Raw genomic sequence first — 20,538 nt, 5'->3', positions numbered from 1 at the left:
CAGGGCTGGGGTTGCCTTTCGCCTACAGAGAGACGCAGTGAGCTGCAGGGAAGGATACTCTACTCACTCCATGAGTTAACATCGCAACTGAGATCTGCCTTCAAAGTGGGGCGTCTTTTCAAGTAGTGATCTACAGACTTGAGGTCAATTCAATTTCAATTTTACATTTCCATTTTTATGTTTGAGTAATTTAGCAGACGCTCTTATAAATTGTTTTGGTGAGGGGAATAAGACAGATGTCTTATTTAAGATACTCTTTGAAGATGTAGGGTTTCAGACATTTTAGCACGGACTCTGCTGTCCTAGCATCAGGGGGAAGCTGGTTCCACCATTGGGGTGAGCTTTGACTGGGTTGAGCGGGAGCTGATCTCCCGTAGGGGTGGGACAGCCAAGAGACCAGAGGTGGCAGAATGGAGTGCTCGAGTTGGGATGTAGGGTTTGAGCATAGCCTGAAGGTAGGGAGGGGCAGTTCCTCTTGCTGCTCCGTATGCAAGCGCCATGGTTTTGTAGTAAATGGGAGCTTATGACTGGAAGCCAGTGGAGTGTATGGAGGAGAGGGGAAGGTTGAAGGTTGAACACCAGACAGGCTGTGGCGTTCTGAATGTTTCAAGGGTTTGATGGCACGAGCGGGGAGCCCAGCCAACAGAGAGTTGCAGTAGTCCAGACGGGATATGATGAATGCCTGAATTAGGACCTGCGCCACTTCCTGTTTGAGGAAAAGTCGTACTCTACGGATGTTGTAGAGCATGAACCTGCAGGAGTGAGTCACTGCTTTGATGTTTGCAGAGGACGACAGGGTGTTGTCCAGGGTCACGCCAAAGTTCTTTGCATTCTTGGAAGGGGAAACCGTGGAGTTGTCGACCATGATGGAGAGGTCTTGGAGCGGGCAGGCCTTCCCTTGGAGGAAGAGCAGCTCCGTCTTGTCGAGGTTGAGCTTGAGGTGTGGGACGACATCCAAGCTGAGATATCTGCCAGGCATGCAGAGATGCGTGTCACCACCTCGGTGTCAAAAGGGGGGAATGAGAAAAGTAGTTGAGGTTAATCCGCATAGCAATGATAGGAGAGACCATGAGAGGATATGACGGAGCCGATTGACTTGGTGTAAAGAGAAAAGAGGAGAGGGCCTAGAACCGAGCCCTGGGGGACACCAGTAGTGAGAGCACGTGGTGCAGACACAGATACTCTCCACGCCGCCTGGTAGGAGCGACCTGCCAGGTAGGATGCAATCCAGGAGTGTGCAGAGCCTGAGACGCCCAGCCCTGAGAGGGTGGAGAGGAGGATCTAATGGTTTGTGGTGTCGAAGGCAGCAGATAGATATAGGAGGATGAGAAAGGAGGAGAGAGAGTCAACTTTGGCAGAGCAGAGAGCCTCCATGACACAGAGGAGATCAGTCTTAGTTAAGTGACCCGTCTTGAAGCCTGACTGGTTAGGGTCAGGAAGATCATTCTGTGAGAGCTAACGAGAGAGTTGGTCAGAGACAGCACGCTCAAGTGTTTTGGAAAGAAAAGAAAGAAGATATACCAGTCTGTAGTTTTTTACAGCAGAGGGGTCGAGTGTTGGTTTCTTAAGAAGGGGCGACTCTGGCCATCTTGAAGTCAGAGAGGTTGCAGCTAGTGGTCAGGGATGAGTTGATGAGTCACAGGATTTAATCTGGAGAGAGAGGGGAGAAAGAGGTCAAGGCGTAGGTAGGGTAGTTCTGTGTGAGTGGGACCAGTGGACTGCGTGAATGAGGAGTGGATGTCATCTACCTTTTTTTCAAAGTGGTTGACAAAGTCGTCTGCAGAGAGGGAGGAGGGAGGGGGAGGAGGTGGAGGATTAAGGAGGGAGGAAAAGGTGGAAAATAGTTTCCCAGGGTTGGAGGCAGAGGCTTGGAATTTTAGAGTGATAGAAAGCGGCTTTAGCAGCAGATACAGAAGAAGAGAAGGTAGAGAGGAGGGAGTGGAAGGATGATAGGTCCTCCGGAAGTTTAGTTTAAATTGTTTCTCAGCCACCCACAGCCCTGTTCTGTGAGCATGCATTGAGTCACTCAGCCAGGATGGGAGGGTCGAGCCGGCCGGGTGGAAAGGGGACAGTGAGAGTCAAATAAGGCAGAAAGGGAGGAGAGTAGGGTTGAAGAGGCAGAATCAGGAGACAGGAGGGAGAAGGATTTAGCAGAAGGAAGATATGATTCAGTCCAAAGTCATGTGGCTCTGCAATTCTTGAGTTGTTATTTAAACAAATCGTATAAAGAGTGTGTGTGTGTATACAGTATGTGTGTGCATTCGTGCGTGTGTGTGTGTCTGAGGTGGTGGCTATCTGTTTCGTGTACCTCGGGTGAATGGGGCTGTGCAAGTCTGAAGACTCACTTATCAAGCAGAGATGAGCCGCCCCATACCTACTTTGCATTCCAAATGACCAGGAGTCAATAGGGAACATTGGATGCATACTAAACACTGAGAAGTTTATAAAAGGCTTATGTATGACGTTCTGGGTCTGTCTGTGCAAATCCATGTATGTATGTCCCAGGGTTGGGCTCAATTCAGAATTGAATTGAGAATGCCTCATAAATTCCAATTCAATTCATTGACTCGGTACCGGTTCCCCCTTTATATAACCTCATTATTGTTATTTTATTGTGTTACTTAAAATATATATATACAGTATATTTTTCATTTTTTACTATAGTTTATTTAGTAAATATTTTCTTAACTCTATTTTCTTAAAACTGCATTGTTGGCTTGTAAGTAAGCATTTCACGGTAAGGTCTACACCTGTTGTATTTGGCGCATGTGACAAATACATTTTTATTTTCTTCTATTCTATATTAGGTGTAGTCTATACAAATATACATATTGTACATAAAAAATCTAACATGTTGTTATATACATGCATATAAAATATTGTTGAAACAATTGATTTTCAGGACAAACCTGTATGCGAATATTCTAAGTTATTATATTTCATTAATCACTTAAATGTTGTTCAATATAGGGAATATATTACATTTCCGAGAATGCAAGTTGACCGTGAGGGTTTCAAAAAGAAGCCAAATAAATGAAACGGTTGCTGGAAATATAATTGGCTATTCTTAGCACTAAGGTTAAAAGAGTCTATGAACATTGTTTCCCGAGAAAAGTGATATATTCTTTGGTATCTGCAAGTGTGACCTGTCAGATTCAATGAGACTCTCATGTTCTATGACTGAGTGGAATTTATTTGAATTGCACTGAATTAAATTATACTTTCTGTCACTCAAACTCAAATTCTACATCCTGTGGGGTGTGGCCAATTCAATTTGAATTTCAAGTCATGAGTTGAATGGGAGTCAATTCAAAAATTATGAATTGAGCCCAACCCTGGTATGTCCTTGTACGAATACTTTATTTGAGCTGCATGTTGCTTTGTCTGATTCCAAAAAAAAAGATCTGCCAGAATCTGTCCATTCCATAGGACCGTTTGGAATATTTTTGACCTAGTATAACTTTGTTCTTTTTCAGAATTAATGCAGCATTAATTAACATGGTTACTTTGCCTTCGTTGATGACCCTGGCATCTAATTTTGTACTGAAGGCCGTTTTGCTTTGTGTGGAGAGAGTAGAGTAGAGTTGGTGTGTAGGTCTCTCCGCTACGAGCAGGGTATCGCTCTTGGCTGGCATAAAGGCTATTCCTTTAATAAGGCTACCCGATGAGCAGTATAATAGAGCTAAGTGATTCATACCAATTAAATGGTTTACCATAAGCTAATTGAACTATGACACATCAAAACGATCTGCAAGGGCACAAAAGGAGGAGCAGGAAAAACACACTATAGGGCCTTCAAACTCAACTCTGGACCTTGAAGCCAGTTCCACTGCGTTTTTTTCATTGTTCCCCTCTAATCAGGGACTAGTTTAGACCTGCGACACCAGGTGGGTGCAATGAATTATCAGGTAGAACAGAAAACCAGCAGTCTTCGGACCTCGTAGGGTAAGAGTTGAGTACCCCTGCAGTAGAGAATGAGATGGACGCCTTGGACAGTGACGTGGTTTACTCTTTCTTCAGGAGAAAAGACTGATTATGTTAAATGGTTGGTAGAGGACTGCTCTATAGACCCAGGATGTGAAGATAGTGATTGAAAACAACTCCCACGTCATGTTTTCAAATGCACCCCTGCACAGCACGCATCAATGAGGACATGATTTCCTGTTTGGCTGATTGTTCTTGTTCTTGGACAGCTGGTGGTGAACGGTATGATGGGTAAACAAACACTTGTCCTGCTGATAGATTTCACTGGCATTGATTATGGGCTCTGAATAGTTTGATTCTGAACCCCCCCTCCTCCTCTTTCTCTCTCTCTCTCTCTCTCTCTCTCTCTCTCCTTTTCTCTCTCACCCCCCCCCCCCCCCCCCCCCCCCCCCCTTATCTCTGGTCTTGTCCGGCTTTTAACATTAACAGCCATGCACATGAATGACCACTGTTTATAAAGATTAAAAAGATTCCTGTTCTGGCACAGAGAACAGAGTGGCGAGCCTCATGTAAATCATATTACATTAAAGAATTAATAGGCTATATTTGTATTCCATAAATCAGAAGGGCAAACTCCAGGACTTAATACTTTCAGAATCTGCCAAGGAATCTCTATGCCGGGACTAATGGTTTAGCTGTTTAAGTGATGATGGCCAAAGGTTACGGGTTCAAATCCCCGCTATACAGCTGTCGTGCTCTAGACCGAGTCACGCAATCGGTCCCCTCAGTAAATGTCCAGCCCGACAAAGTATAATCTGTGCAAATTGCTTTGGAAAGCATCTGTTAAAAATCTATGTAGCTTACAACAGTACAGTGGATTTATGCCTTTAGAGTAAGTAATGTGAGTACAGGATGTAAGCCAGCCAGACCCTATCATGTGATGTCAGATTGAAGTGTGCAGTGGTGGACACTATCAAAGTCTCCATGATATCCTTTGATGCATTACATCATGCAACAGTAATACTGTAGGTACACCCTAAGCACAGTCCAGATATCTGAGGCTTATAAATTGCATCTTATAAGAAATACAAAATGTGACTACTTCCAAATAGCTTCAAATGACTGGTTATATGCTTAGTGCTATAAACGACAGTATATAGTACCATTGTCATAAAGTCTAATGTGTGCACAAACAGATCATCAAAGGCGGGGCAATGTGAGAAAATCACCTCTAGCCCACAAACACACAGATTACTACTGCATTGTGAACTGAAAGGAGGAACTCACTGCCAACCATAGCGATCCTATTACATTACTTAATGTAGGCCTATTCTAATACCTAATTATATGCTGCCAACCTTCGGAGCGCCTTGACAACAAGCCTATTACCGTGACATCAAGTGATATTCGGACATAGCCTACACACCGATTAGTTTAGCAGAATCTCTCAGACAAAGAAGGACGGATTTTGCTCGGGACAGTCAGTGTGTTCCCAGAGCGCAGCGCGACAAGCCGAGCCGATACACCAACATACATTGATAGGTTGCTGGAGGGTCCGTGTGCCTGGGAGAAAGAGACCGAAAAAGCAAACGCGTGAGCACGCACAGGCAGTGAGACAAAGTGCGAACACAATCCAGCACAGTGACCATAATTCTCCAGCTGTAGGCTACGGTAGCATCCTCTTGTGCGTCTCCTTGTCGTTTTTACGCGCGTCCTGGAGGGGTTGTCGACCGTTGAGTAGATTACACGTCCGAAATGTCAACGGTTACAGCTTCGGTGGTTGATGTTTCCAGAACTATTTATTCAACCAAAAACGGCAACCGTGGCCGTAATTATACAGGTAAGTGAGCTTCAGGATCTATCCAGTGTGGTCATAGATGTCATGTCATTAGTACAGTGCCTGAAAGTAAAGCTTTATTGGAGGCATTGTGAATTTGTTTAATGGATTTGTTAAATATAGCTGCAAACTGTGTGTGTATACCATCACAGAATGGACCTACCAACATGTAGGCTAATATTTTGGGAGAAAATGCACTTCATGACACACAAATAGCACTTCATTTATATGATGTATCTGTACTCAATGAATTACATTGCAGGAAAACATCATTAGGCCTACTTTCTACAAGCTACGCAGCATATGTTTACAAACTATCCTATGACAACAAAACATAAATGGAATAAAAGGTCTTAATGTCTTATAAGATATGGTTTTAATGGAATAATAGAGTAGCCAGCCGATGTCTATTCTGAGCCTGTATAAGGGCAAAACAATGGAAAGGGAAAGTGAGAATGTGTTCCTATAGATCACATGGTCTGAGAAGCTGCAGGTGGCTTTCAGAATGCATGGTTTCTTAGTTTCACATCAACTAACACTGCAGTTGTACTGAGCTAGGATGTACAGCTACACTTTTAAACACACACATACACACATGCTCACTCCCACACACACGCTCGCACACACTCACACACACACACACACACACAAACACACACACACACACACAAACACAAACACATTCTCACTCCCACACACACGCTCGCACACGCTCACACACACACACACACACACACACACACACACACACACACACACACACACACACACATTCACACAAGTTACATAAAATTGGAGTCCTTGTGTACTAAAGAAATGTTGCATAAATATGGTGTTTTCTGTGGATCTGTTCAGGCTGGTGAGGTTTCATCATGGCCTTGTAAGACCTAGCAATATAACTCACCCTGCCAGCCCAGCCCAACTGACAGAGAACGGATATCTTTGATCAGAAATCTATGAGTCAGACTGCTGGAGAGCACTGTCTACCTGCCCTGCAGAAATGATGGTTTATGAATTAGCCTACCACCCGATAGTCAGTCAGCAACATAACTCTCTTGCTTGCTGACTCTCTATGTCTCTCTCTCTTTCTCAGTCACTCTCTCGCTCTCTCTGTCTGTCTGTCTGTCTGTCTGTCTGTCTGTCTGTCTGTCTGTCTGTCTGTCTGTCTGTCTGTCTTTCTCTCTCTCTCTCTCTCTCTCTCTCTCTCTCTCTCTCTCTCTCTCTCTCTCTCTCTCTCTCTCTCTCTCTCACTCTCTCTCTCTCTCTCTCTCTCTCTCTATCTCTCTCGCTCTCTCTCTCTCTCGCTGGCATTCAAAGGAATACTCTCATGAGACTCAGAAGTTTTGGAATTTACTAACGCTATTTCAAACTTTATCTGAATTAAAACAACTTGGTTCCTCTTTCAGATACCATTGAGTTCAGAAAAGTAGTTTCTTGAACATGTAGGGCCTCTTGTGGTGGCAAGGAGACAATGCAACAATTTATACAGAATTGTAATAGGCCTAGGCTACATGATTTCACAGACAATGTCCCTAAATTACATTTCCATTATACTCTTGAGGTGATGAGATGAAAGTGTTCCCAGTGAATGTGTTACTTGTTATATTAACCAGTTACAGTAGCACAGCCAGTGTAAAAACAATTGACTGAATACACTTCACAGGATGTGACAGAGCTGTTTTGTTTATCCACAAGCTGTGGCTTACTTTGATTCCTTCCGAAATACACTCCTGTATATTTGCATTAGAGCAGTGTCATTCTGTTAAGGGTCATAGTTCAGTGTGTAAACCAGAGCTCACAGCGGGAGTCCATTTTCCTGCAGCACTGTGCTGAGTCTGATAAGCAGCTGTTTAACATGGCCACAGATGGGACCTGAGTTTCAGCCAAGCTAGCAGGCCTTTTATTTAATGATTTATCATGTTTCCTGCTTTGATACCATCAACATTAGATGCAGCAAAGCGCAGGGCTGCAGATGTGGTGTGTGTTTTTGTCACGCAATACTGAGCAGCCCCCCAACGGGCTTCTATGCAGAGTGTTCTGTAATGTAGTGTTCTGTGCTGAAGGGACACAGCAGCATTCCATTGTGAGGGTTCCATGTGGTACGCTCTCCTCTGAAAGTTCTATTGTGGCTGTTCTAGTTTGAGTTATCTGTTCTGCTCACATATGACTGTATATACCATAGTTACCATCTCCCCCTCCAGGCCAGTGCACGCCCATGCCCCTGCCCGCGCTGGGCACCCAGAAGATCATTCAGGGGAATGGCACCAATGTGGGGACGGTGATCACCCTGCAGTGTCCATCCAGACACCGTCTGGTGGGGGGCAATGAGGTATCCTGTGTCTGGGGCAGCAACAGCACCCAGTGGTCAGGAGGCTCTCCCTGGTGTAAACGTATGTATCTGGGTCGTTCCACGAAAAGAGTACCGTTGTTGTATGTAGAAATTGTGCACCAATATATTGTATGTAGAAATTGTGCACCAATATAGAATTTTAAAAGCCTGTTATATTAAATGAAGTGCCCTTTAATATGAATAAAGGCTTGCTAAAGTCAAGTGCCAAAATTCAGCATTTTGACATGGCCCCCCGTCAAACCTGTGTCACTTCTAGGAAGATTTTATCACCATCATTGTAAAGCCCTCGTTATTTTGTTGCTATGACAAAGTCATTTCTGAAGATTATTATTCATTTAATGTGATTAGTGATTAATTTACGTCTGTCCCTCATTTTAAGGTCAACCCTGTTACGTTTTAATATGGTGAAACTATTGAAAAAAAAAAAATTCTAAACAAACATTGAACATCTAATAGAGTAAAAGCAGGTGAGCTGGTTCTACACTTTTTGGCTATTTTCTGGTGTTTTGTGGTGGAAAACTGAGTGGGTCGAGCATAACACGTCACCCCGTGACCCATAGATAGACAGGGTAGAAATGTTTTAACACATTTCTTTTTTTGTGTGAAGCTTACATTCAATTGCCACTGCCTGTTGCACACAACAAGCTTTCATTGCCCCTGTCACAAAGGGATTTATGGCTGATTTAAGAAGAAATCGTCAACTCTGTTACAGTCAACCCTGTTAATATATTTGGCACTTAATAGGCACTTACTATATTACATATTTTCTATTTAACCTCTTGAGATGGGAAAACATGTTTTTTATTAAGTTGAACATCTGCTCTTTATGACAGAATGTTAAAAACATTTGTAAATGTTTTTAAAGTTACACTTCTCAAAAGGCACCGAATTAGTGGAATGACCCATCTAATGCTGAGAGGATACTCACACACTGATGTACCACTGGGCTTTACTTGTAGGTGTGGCTGTCCATAGTTACAATATGTTAGTATATGGCAGGGTTGGTCTGAGGACACCAGTGCATGCAACCCTTTAGGACATGTTGTCATAGAAAATGACATACCAGCCAGCAATCAAAGCACTCAGCATTAGTACAGTGCCGGTTATGTTTGTTCTTGAAATATTCATAGACATCCTTTTCATATTTATAAGCCGCTTATGTAAAGCATATTTGTATTCTATGAGGAACAGAAGTCCAAATGAGAGACTGTTAGGTTTGTCACTCTCTCACCCTTCTCCATCTGACTCTAGGGAGTCAGCTCTGCTGGCCAATCAATGGCTGAGAGCATGTGAAGACAGCCGTCACTTCAGTCATACATTATGGATGAGTCAGACTCGGCTTTATTGTGAAAATGAAAGTTGTCCTCTTAGGAAAGTGTGTGTGTGTGCGTGCGTGCATGCATGCGTGTGTAGGAGTATATTAAAGCTTCAGAATGCATTGAGTGTAAAAAGTGCATGGATTGCAAACTGCCCCAGAGCTGTGTCTGCCTGCCTGTCAGCCTCTTCATTATTCTGAAAAAGAGGAATATAGAGGAATATATTGGAGATAGTTTTATGTGCTCTCTGACCATGGGCAATGTCATGTAGATGTCAATGGCATATTTAAGGTACCATGATACCGAGGTACTTAATGATGTCTATTATAAATGGATGCAATACACTTAAAAAGGCATTCAAATATATTATATTTCCATCACTTTCTGGAGAGATTTGTTTTTATATATCTTGTTTGTTGTCTGTAGACAGATCTCATCAATTAATTGATCGTTTTATATTTTCTCCCAGCGGTGTCTCCATCGGAAGACTTTGGGTTCCGTGTGGCAGTGGTGGCATCCATCATCAGCTGTGCCATAATCCTCCTCATGTCCATTGCCTTCATCACCTGCTGTTTGCTCGACTGTGTCACGGAGGAGGAGAAGAAGAAGGAGAAGAGGTGAGAGGAGAGCTGGTGAGGGGAGAGAAAGAGAAAGAGAGCAGAGGAGGAGAGGAAGAAGGAGGAGAGGTGAGAGGAGAGATGGAGAGGTGAGAGGGAGAGATGGAGAGGTGAGAGGGAGAGATGGAGAGGTGAGAGGGAGAGATGGCGAGGTGAGAGGGAGAGATGGAGAGGTGAGAGGAGAGATGGAGAGGTGAGAGGGAGAGATGGAGAGGTGAGAGGGAGAGATGGCGAGGTGAGAGGGAGAGATGGCGAGGTGAGAGGGAGAGATGGAGAGGTGAGAGGGAGAGATGGAGAGGTGAGAGGTGAGAGGAGAGATGGAGAGGTGAGAGGAGAGATGGAGAGGTGAGAGGAGAGATGGAGAGGTGAGAGGTAGAGATGGAGAGGTGAGAGGGAGAGATGGAGAGGTGAGAGGGAGAGATGGAGAGGTGAGAGGGAGAGATGGCGAGGTGAGAGGGAGAGATGGTGAGGTGAGAGGGAGAGATGGAGAGGTGAGAGGGAGAGATGGAGAGGTGAGAGGGAGAGATGGCGAGGTGAGAGGGAGAGATGGCGAGGTGAGAGGGAGAGATGGAGAGATGGAGAGGTGAGAGGTGAGAGGAGAGATGGAGAGGTGAGAGGGAGAGATGGAGAGGTGAGAGGTGAGAGGAGAGATGGAGAGGTGAGAGGGAGAGATGGAGGGGGAGATGGAGAGGTGAGAGGTGAGAGGAGAGATGGAGAGGTGAGAGGTGAGAGGAGAGATGGAGAGGTGAGAGGGAGAGATGGCGAGATGAGTGGGAGAGATGGAGAGGTGAGAGGGAGAGATGGAGAGGTGAGAGGGAGAGATGGAGAGGTGAGAGGGAGAGATGGAGAGGTGAGAGGGAGAGATGGAGAGGTGAGAGGGAGAGATGGCGAGGTGAGAGGAGAGATGGAGAGGTGAGAGGGAGAGATGGAGAGGTGAGAGGGAGAGATGGAGAGGTGAGAGGAGAGATGGAGAGGTGAGAGGGAGAGATGGAGAGGTGAGAGGGAGAGATGGAGAGGTGAGAGGGAGAGATGGAGAGGTGAGAGGGAGAGATGGAGAGGTGAGAGGGAGAGATGGAGAGGTGAGAGGAGAGATGGAGAGGTGAGAGGAGAGATGGAGAGGTGAGAGGGAGAGATGGAGAGGTGAGAGGGAGAGATGGAGAGGTGAGAGGGAGAGATGGAGAGGTGAGAGGAGAGATGGCGAGGTGAGAGGGAGAGATGGAGAGGTGAGAGGGAGAGATGGAGAGGTGAGAGGGAGAGATGGAGAGGTGAGAGGGAGAGATGGAGAGGTGAGAGGGAGAGATGGAGAGGTGAGAGGGAGAGATGGCGAGGTGAGAGGGAGAGATGGAGAGGTGAGAGGGAGAGATGGAGAGGTGAGAGGGAGAGATGGCGAGGTGAGAGGAGAGATGGAGAGGTGAGAGGGAGAGATGGAGAGGTGAGAGGGAGAGATGGAGAGGTGAGAGGGAGAGATGGAGAGGTGAGAGGGAGAGATGGAGAGGTGAGAGGGAGAGATGGAGAGGTGAGAGGTGAGAGGAGAGATGGAGAGGTGAGAGGGAGAGATGGAGAGGTGAGAGGTGAGAGGAGAGATGGAGAGATGAGAGGGAGAAATGGAGAGGTGAGAGGGAGAGATGGAGAGGTGAGAGGTGAGAGGAGAGATGGAGAGATGAGAGGGAGAGATGGAGAGGTGAGAGGTGAGAGGAGAGATGGAGAGGTGAGAGGGAGAGATGGAGAGGTGAGAGGAGAGATGGAGAGGTGAGAGGAGAGATGGAGAGGTGAGAGGGAGAGATGGCGAGATGAGAGGGAGAGATGGAGAGGTGAGAGGGAGAGATGGAGAGGGGAGAGATGGAGAGGTGAGAGGGAGAGATGGAGAGGTGAGAGGGAGAGATGGAGAGGTGAGAGGAGAGATGGAGAGGTGAGAGGGAGAGATGGAGAGGTGAGAGGGAGAGATGGAGAGGTGAGAGGGAGAGATGGAGAGGTGAGAGGGAGAGATGGAGAGGTGAGAGGAGAGATGGAGAGGTGAGAGGAGAGATGGAGAGGTGAGAGGGAGAGATGGAGAGGTGAGAGGGAGAGATGGAGAGGTGAGAGAGGGAGATGGAGAGGTGAGAGGGAGAGATGGAGAGGTGAGAGGGAGAGATGGAGAGGTGAGAGGGAGAGATGGAGAGGTGAGAGGAGAGATGGCGAGGTGAGAGGGAGAGATGGAGAGGTGAGAGGGAGAGATGGAGAGGTGAGAGGGAGAGATGGAGAGGTGAGAGGGAGAGATGGAGAGGTGAGAGGGAGAGATGGAGAGGTGAGAGGGAGAGATGGCGAGGTGAGAGAGGGAGATGGAGAGGTGAGAGGGAGAGATGGAGAGGTGAGAGGGAGAGATGGCGAGGTGAGAGGAGAGATGGAGAGGTGAGAGGGAGAGATGGAGAGGTGAGAGGGAGAGATGGAGAGGTGAGAGGGAGAGATGGAGAGGTGAGAGGGAGAGATGGAGAGGTGAGAGGGAGAGATGGCGAGGTGAGAGGGAGAGATGGCGAGGTGAGAGGGAGAGATGGCGAGGTGAGAGGGAGAGATGGAGAGGTGAGAGGGAGAGATGGAGAGGTGAGAGGGAGAGATGGCGAGGTGAGAGGGAGAGATGGCGAGGTGAGAGGGAGAGATGGCGAGGTGAGAGGGAGAGATGGCGAGGTGAGAGGGAGAGATGGCGAGGTGAGAGGGAGAGATGGCGAGGTGAGAGGGAGAGATGGAGAGATGGAGAGGTGAGAGGGAGAGATGGAGAGGTGAGAGGTGAGAGGGATAGATGGCGAGATGGAGAGGTGAGAGGGAGAGATGGAGAGGTGAGAGGTGAGAGGGAGAGATGGAGAGGTGAGAGGGAGAGATTGAGAGGTGAGATGGAGAGATGGAGAGGTGAGAGGGAGAGATGGAGAGGTGAGAGGGAGAGATGGAGAGGTGAGAGGGAGAGATGGCGAGGTGAGAGGGAGAGATGGAGAGGTGAGAGGGAGAGATGGAGAGGTGAGAGGGAGAGATGGAGAGGTGAGAGGGAGAGATGGAGAGGTGAGAGGGAGAGATGGCGAGATGAGAGGGAGAGATGGAAGTAAGATGGAAGGCGAGGTGAGAAGGAGAGATGGAGGAGACAGGATAGGTGAGAGGAGATAGTAGGTGAGGAGGAGCCATGACTAGTGAAAGGGGAGAAGGAGGAGAGGAGACCAAAAGATGAGACAGGACATGTGAGAAGGAGAGATGAATGGAAGAGAGGGGATTGAGAGGAAAAGAGAAGACAGGAGAGGTGTTAGAAAAAGGGGGTAAAACACACACAAAGAAAAAAGATGGAGAGCCGTAAATGATACTATGTGGTCAAGGGGATTAATAACGATATTGAGTCCCTATTGACGCAGAACACCATTTACATTTAGCAGATGCTCTTATCCAGAGCGACTTACAGTAGTGAGTGCATACATTTTCAGACTTACAGTAGTGAGTGCATACATTTTCATACTTGTCCCCCATGGGAACCGAACCCACAACCCTGGTGTTGCAAGCGCCATGCTCTACCAAGTGAGCTACACGGGACTATACAGATGTAGGATCTTAATTTGAGCCAGTTTGCTAAATGTTTCATTAGGGCAAGTCAGGTCTGAAATTTTAAAGTGGAAATTACAAACTTTAGAAGCCTTTTTAAACCTCAAATACACTACAAGTTTGCATTTCCTGCTGTTCAGGAAAATTCTCAGCAACAAAAGAGTGATCAAATTAAGATCCTACATCTGTAAAAACCTTTCTGCGTTGCCAGGGAGACGCGTCTGTGGCACCAGCTGGAGGAAGTGGAACAGGAGGAGAACAGGGCCTCTCGCTATGGCCACAATGGCAGGAACAACAATAACAACGCCCAGGAGAAGGCACTTCCACCATGGGTCAACCATGACCCTTCAATGTGTGACAATAAGAGACCCAGCTGGTGAGGACTGTGTGTGTGTGCATGTGTGTGTGCATGTGTGTGTGCGTGAGTGCGTGCCTTTTCATGCGTATCTTCCTTGCAAAGCTCAATGTCGCTGCCTCTGTCCTCTCTACAGGTATCATCAGTACCCCTATGCTCTGACTGGTCCAGTCCCAGCCTCCACCATTGGCCCAGCCCTCAACTCAGCTCCTCTTCCCTGCAGAGGCTACAACCAGCCCATCCTCCCACACAACTCAGGCCTCTACCACAACCCAGGTCTGCCACACAATCCAGGCCTACTTCAAAACCCCATCCCACCCCAGTATCCAGGTCCATCTCGGACCGCGGTCCTGGTCCAGAACCCAGGGGTACCCCCAGGCTCAGGCCTGGTCAGGCAGTATGGAGAACAAGAGGGCAGTGTATCAGCAGTGAGCACTCCACTTCTGGAGGAGCCCTACAGGGTGTGTCGACACCCCCTCTATGTCCAGGAGCGCCCCATACGGGTCATATCCGTGTGAGGTCACAACCAGGACGTGACTGGACATAGACCACAGGGTCATGGATAAACTGAACATCAACCAACTGGAAACTATATCCAAAAGGAAAGAGGACCACCTGAATTGTTACCAAGCCTATGCCATTATCAACCAGGCACCAATGAGGCACTGACTGAATATCGCCGGACTAAATGACCACATGACCATTAATTAGACATTTGACATTGACCTGCAGTAGACCATTCAGTGACAAGGCAGCATTTCTAGGGTGCATCAGATATGTGCCTTAAACGCAGACCCTATCCCTCTGGACACTGCCCGAAGCGGAGAGTTGCACTTACAGGGACAGTCTTTATTCCATAGGAATCACTTATTATGTTGCTGCCTGATTTCACAATGTTCCTCCTGGAAATGTACAGTAGTAATAAATGTGCACAGTAAATATTTCAGTTCTGAAATGGAATGTCCTGTATCTCTGAGCCATGAACTCTAGTAATTATGATTCTGGAAAGAATCATGTTGTACAGTATTCTGCATTTTTAGGTTTGATGGTACTGCTTTGGTGGCTCAATGGATAGCATGTGTAGGCCTACATTTCCCAATCCTGTTGTGTACAATATGTAATGGTACTTAACAGTATAAATAACTGTTACATGTTATTCTGTACTATTGGAATGTAAAAGGAATTTTATGATACTTTTTTTATTTTCCTATAGCCTACTGACAATGATGGTACGTTGTGAAAGTTGATTAGTCCCACTGCAGATGGATTGACAATTAATCATGTAATAAATTCTATGTTCTTAATCTTTTCCAATCAATGAACAAGAATGTTGCAGAACCTTGCATTATCATCAGTTAGGAATAAGATTGTAAGGGAGTTTTACCAAGATAATAGAATCTAACCAAAAGAGTCAGTTTTATCTCAGTCACCAAGTTAGGATGAGAGATTTGCCATCAATAAAACAACCAATCATTGAACAGACTATTTTTGAGTTATCCAATAGACTCAATATTATACTTATGTGGGTACCATATAAAACATATATGAATTACATAGGTAGGTAGGCTACAGTGTAATTACAGTGTAGGAACACATTCTTGCATAGTTTAGACCTCAGTCGGTGACGTCACGTATTAATAGTCATTAGTGCACCACTACAGCATGGCCGGGGTGTGCTGTCATCATGGGAAGAGCATCAAATTAGGGAGAGCGGGAATTTAGCAAAGAGGCAGTCATTGGCGGTGAAGAGGCGACGTTTTCTTCCATGGCAGGTTAGTGAATTTGAATATAGCTTTTGGGGCTTTTGATTTATGTGCGGATCATGCGCTGCAGAGTACAATCTGTCACGACTGTCCACCATGCCTTCTCGCCACCCAGAACCTGTTGCATGCTAACCTTCTCAATCTACAACAACTCATACTAAAGTATTGGTTGTATTTAACTTCATTATTTTACCATCATTAGAGTAGACCCACAATTATAGCAAGTACTGTAAATGTGATTTACATTTTAGTAGGCCTATATAGGCTAAACATTAATATATAGCAATTTGATACTTTGTAGCAATAACAGTAAATACCGAATGTAAACCTTGTTTCTCTTTTGCAAGGTGCATCTTACACGTAGTGTGCCCCTTGCATGGCAAGATCTATTCATGTTTCTAAAAGGGGAAGCTAAACCTCTTAAAAACGAATTCTCAGTGAAGGACTAATGCCTACAACACTGGCTTACTGTGTAGACTTGTCAAGGTGACGTGTATGCGGTGAGCGAAGTCAAGCGCAGGACAACGAGCTACTGGCAGACGTACTTTACTACACAGTAAAGGAACATACAAAACAAAACCTCCTAACAGGGAGGAAACAATACTCGCATACAAACAGCAATGCCGACCTTACGGAAAACAATCACACACAATAACCAATGAGAGACAGGGGGTTATAAAGGGAATACAATGTAACATAATGGGAAACAGGACTAAACAATAAAGACCAAACAAGACGACCACCGAAACATAGATCGGTAGCAGCTAGTACTCCGGGGACGACGAACGCCGAAGCCTGCCCGAGCAAGGAGGAGGAGCAGCCTCGGCTGAATCCGTGACAAGACTGTAGAGAGCCAGCCAGATCAAGGTTTAACATTAGACCTGCCTTTTTAATCCGAGCTCCGTTACACAATTATTATTATTATTATTATTATTATTGTTATTATTATTATTATTATTATTATTTATTACACTAGTTACAGTTACAACATGTAGGGGTGTGCCTTGGTCACTCTGTTGACATTGCAAGATACCATATATGTGCTTCTGAACCCAAAGTCCTATTTTTGCTATACATTGTAAAAAAAAAAATATATACTGTATATATTGTTTTTAAAGTATATACAGTGGGGAGAACAAGTATTTGATACACTGCCGATTTTGCAGGTTTTCCTACTTACAAAGCATGTAGAGGTCTGTAATTTTTATCATAGGTACACTTCAACTGTGAGAGACGGAATCTAAAACAAAAATCCAGAAAATCACATTGTATGATTTTTAAGTAATTAATTTGCATTTTATTGCATGACATAAGTATTTGATCACCTACCAACCAGTAAGAATTCCGGCTCTCACAGACCTGTTAGTTTTTCTTTAAGAAGCCCTCCTGTTCTCCACTCATTACCTGTATTAACTGCACCTGTTTAAACTCGTTACCTGTATAAAAGACACCTACCCACACACTCAATCAAACAGACTCCAACCTCTCCACAATGGCCAAGACCAGAGAGCTGTGTAAGGACATCGGGGATAAAATTGTAGACCTGCACAAGGCTGGGATGGGCTACAGGACATTAGGCAAGCAGCTTGGTGAGAAGGCAACAACTGTTGGCGCAATTATTAGAAAATGGAAGAAGTTCAAGATGATGGTCAATCACCCTCGGTCTGGGGCTCCATGCAAGATCTCACCTCGTGGGGCATCAATGATCATGAGGAAGGTGAGGGATTAGCCCAGAACTACACGGCAGGACCTGGTCAATGACCTGAAGAGAGCTGGGACCACAGTCTCAAAGAAAACCATTAGTAACACACTACGGCGTCATGGATTAAAATCCTGCAGCGCACGCAAGGTCCCCCTGCTCAAGCCAGCGCATGTCCAGGCCCGTCTGAAGTTTGCCAATGACCATCTGGATGATCCAGAGGAGGAATGGGAGAAGGTCATGTGGTCTGATGAGACAAAAATATAGCTTTTTGGTCTAAACTCCACTCGCCGTGTTTGGAGGAAGAAGAAGGATGAGTACAACCCCAAGAACACCATCCCAACCGTGAAGCATGGAGGTGGAAACATCATTCTTTGGGGATGCTTTTCTGCAAAGGGGACAGGACGACTGCACCGTATTGAGGGGATAATGGATGGGGCCATGTATCGCGAGATCTTGGCCAACAACCTCCTTCCCTCAGTAAGAGCATTGAAGATGGGTCGTGGCTGGGTCTTCCAGCATGACAATGACCCGAAACACACAGCCAGGGCAACTAAGGAGTGGCCTAGCCAGTCTCCAGACCTGAACCCAATAGAAAATCTTTGGAGGGAGCTGAAAGTCCGTATTGCCCAGCGACAGCCCCGAAACCTGAAGGATCTGGAGAAGGTCTGTATGGAGGAGTGGGCCAAAATCCCTGCTGCAGTGTGTGCAAACCTGGTCAAGACCTACAGGAAACGTATGATCTCTGTAATTGCAAACAAAGGTTTCTGTACCAAATATTAAGTTCTGCTTTTCTGATGTATCAAATACTTATGTCATGCAATAAAATGCAAATTAATTACTTAAAAATCATACAATGTGATTTTCTGGACTTTTGTTTTAGATTCCCTCTCTCACAGTTGAAGTGTACCTATGATAAAAATTACAGACCTCTACATGCTTTGTAAGTAGGAAAACCTGCAAAATCGGCAGTGTATCAAATACTTGTTCTCCCCACTGTATCTCTTCTAATTAAAGCGCTGTTATAGATATACACTATATATACAAAGGTATGTGGACACCCCTTCAAATTAGTGGATTCGGCGATTTCAGCCACACCGTTGCTGACAGGTGTATGAAATCGAGCACACATACATGCAATCTCCATAGACAAACATTGGCTGTAGAATTACTGAAGAGCTCAGTGTCTTTCAACATGGCACCATCATAGGATGCCACCTTTCCAACAAGTCAGTTCATCAAATTTCTGCCCTGCTAGAGCTGCCTAAGATGCGCAATGCCAAGCGTCGGCTGGAGTGGTGTAAAGCTTGCTGCCATTGGACTCTGGAGCAATGGAAATGCGTTCTCTGGAGTGATGAATCACGCTTCACCATCTGGCAGTCCGATGGACGAATCTGGGTTTGGCGGATGCCAGGAGAACACTACCTGCCCGACTGCATAGTGCCAACTGTAACATTTGGTGGAGGAGGAATAATGGTCTGGGGCTGTTTTTCATGGTTCGGGCTAGGCCCCTTAGTTCCAAAGGGAAATTTTAACACTACAGCATACAATGACATTCTAGACGATTCTGTGCTTCCAACTTGGTGACAATGCCCCTGTGCACAAAGCGAGGTCCATACAGAAATGGTTTGTTGAGATCGGTGTGGAAGAACATGACTGGCCTGCACAGAGCCCTGACCTCAACCCCATCGAACACCTTTGGGATGAATTGGAACTCCGACTGCGAGCCAGGCCTAATTGCCCAACATTAGTGCGCGACCTCACTAATGCTCTTGTGGCTGAATGGAAGCAAGTCCCCGCAGCAATGTCCAGCATCTAGTGGAAAGCCTTCCCAGAAGAGTGGAGGCTGTTAAAGCAACTACATATTTTTGCCCATGATTTTGGAATGAGAAGTTCGATGAACATTGGTCTACATACTTTTGGTCATATAGTGTGCTTTATACAGCACCTGTAGTTTTCCTGTGTGATTTAGACAAGTCTTTCAGAATGCACATTTTATGGAGGCCTAACAACTGAATAGCATTACTTTGTTTCTGATTGAAATGCATTTGACCATTTTGGAAAATAGTTTTTGTGGAACTGCTGCTTCTTATCGAAGCATCCACCCCATAAATTTACCCAAGATTTGTTTTGCATCCAGCCCTGTAACCTCCATAACCTCAGCGCATGTGGTTATTTAATATTTGAGTATTCCTCCATTCAGAGTCCAATCAGCCCCTACTGAGAAATATCACCATAATAAACTGAAAACTTTCTTCAAGTCTAATCTTGAGTTTTGTTTTGTTTTGGTTGGCAGGGGTTTAAAATACTGTACACCAGCATAGGATAAAAGAAATATGAAGCAAACACAAGGACAAAACATCTGGTAAAACGTATTTGATCAAACGAATAACACAAACACTAAGAAAATTGGGAAACTAGAAATCCACAACCTCACACTTACAGACAGTCAACAAGTGAGTGGTTTACAGAGATTTACACATTTAAGTATTCACAAAACCAGCGGCAAAAAAAGTGTATATTTTACCAATAACAATGCACATAAATCAAGTGCTTTTGGAGTATATGGGAGAAAATGAAAATACTCTTATGTAAATTCATGGGGTGCTTTTTTCAGGCACTGGAAGATGCTTTGGATGTTAGATTTTGCAACCAGAGCAGGAGAAAGATCTGTGATAATACACTGTCTCTATGCACATTCTACACACTAAGTCACAACCACACACTGACACTCCAACACACCCCCACTCACACACACACTTTGTTTGCTCACACACACACAACACGCACACACATTCATACTGACTCTACAGACACACACACACACTCACATACAATCATCATATACGCTGCTGCTACTCTGTTTATCATATATCTTGATGCCTAGTCACCTTACCCCTATACATATCTAACCTACAGTGGAGGCTACTGAGGGGAGGATGGCTCATAATATTGTCTTGAATGGAGTCAATGGAATGGTATCAAACACATCAAACATGTGGTTTCCATGTGTTTGATACCATTCCATTGACTCCATTCCAGCCATTATTATGAGCCGTCCTCCCCTCAGCAGCCTCCACTGCTAACCTACCACTCCAGTATCCCTGCACATTGTAAATATGGTA

At 45.3% G+C, this 20,538-nt stretch overlaps 1 protein-coding gene across 1 annotated transcript; it reads left to right on the top strand.

The window, feature by feature from the left end:
* The first annotated feature begins 5,183 nt into the window (after positions 1–5,183).
* On the top strand, positions 5,184–15,253 carry LOC311147291 (uncharacterized protein). The gene is made up of 5 exons (XM_084183978.1): positions 5,184–5,764; positions 7,963–8,151; positions 9,897–10,044; positions 13,808–13,972; positions 14,088–15,253. The coding sequence occupies exons 1-5, from the start codon at positions 5,680–5,682 to the stop codon at positions 14,467–14,469; spliced, it is 969 nt and encodes a 322-aa protein (XP_084040104.1). The 5' UTR covers positions 5,184–5,679; the 3' UTR covers positions 14,470–15,253.
* The last annotated feature ends 5,285 nt before the right edge of the window (positions 15,254–20,538 follow it).

The sequence above is a fragment of the Coregonus lavaretus genome, assembly GCF_964263955.1.
Source record: "Coregonus lavaretus genome assembly, chromosome: 20".
NCBI lineage: Eukaryota > Metazoa > Chordata > Actinopteri > Salmoniformes > Salmonidae > Coregonus > Coregonus lavaretus.
Note: the sequence above shows the minus strand (reverse complement) of the source record. Positions and strands in the feature narration are given on the sequence as shown.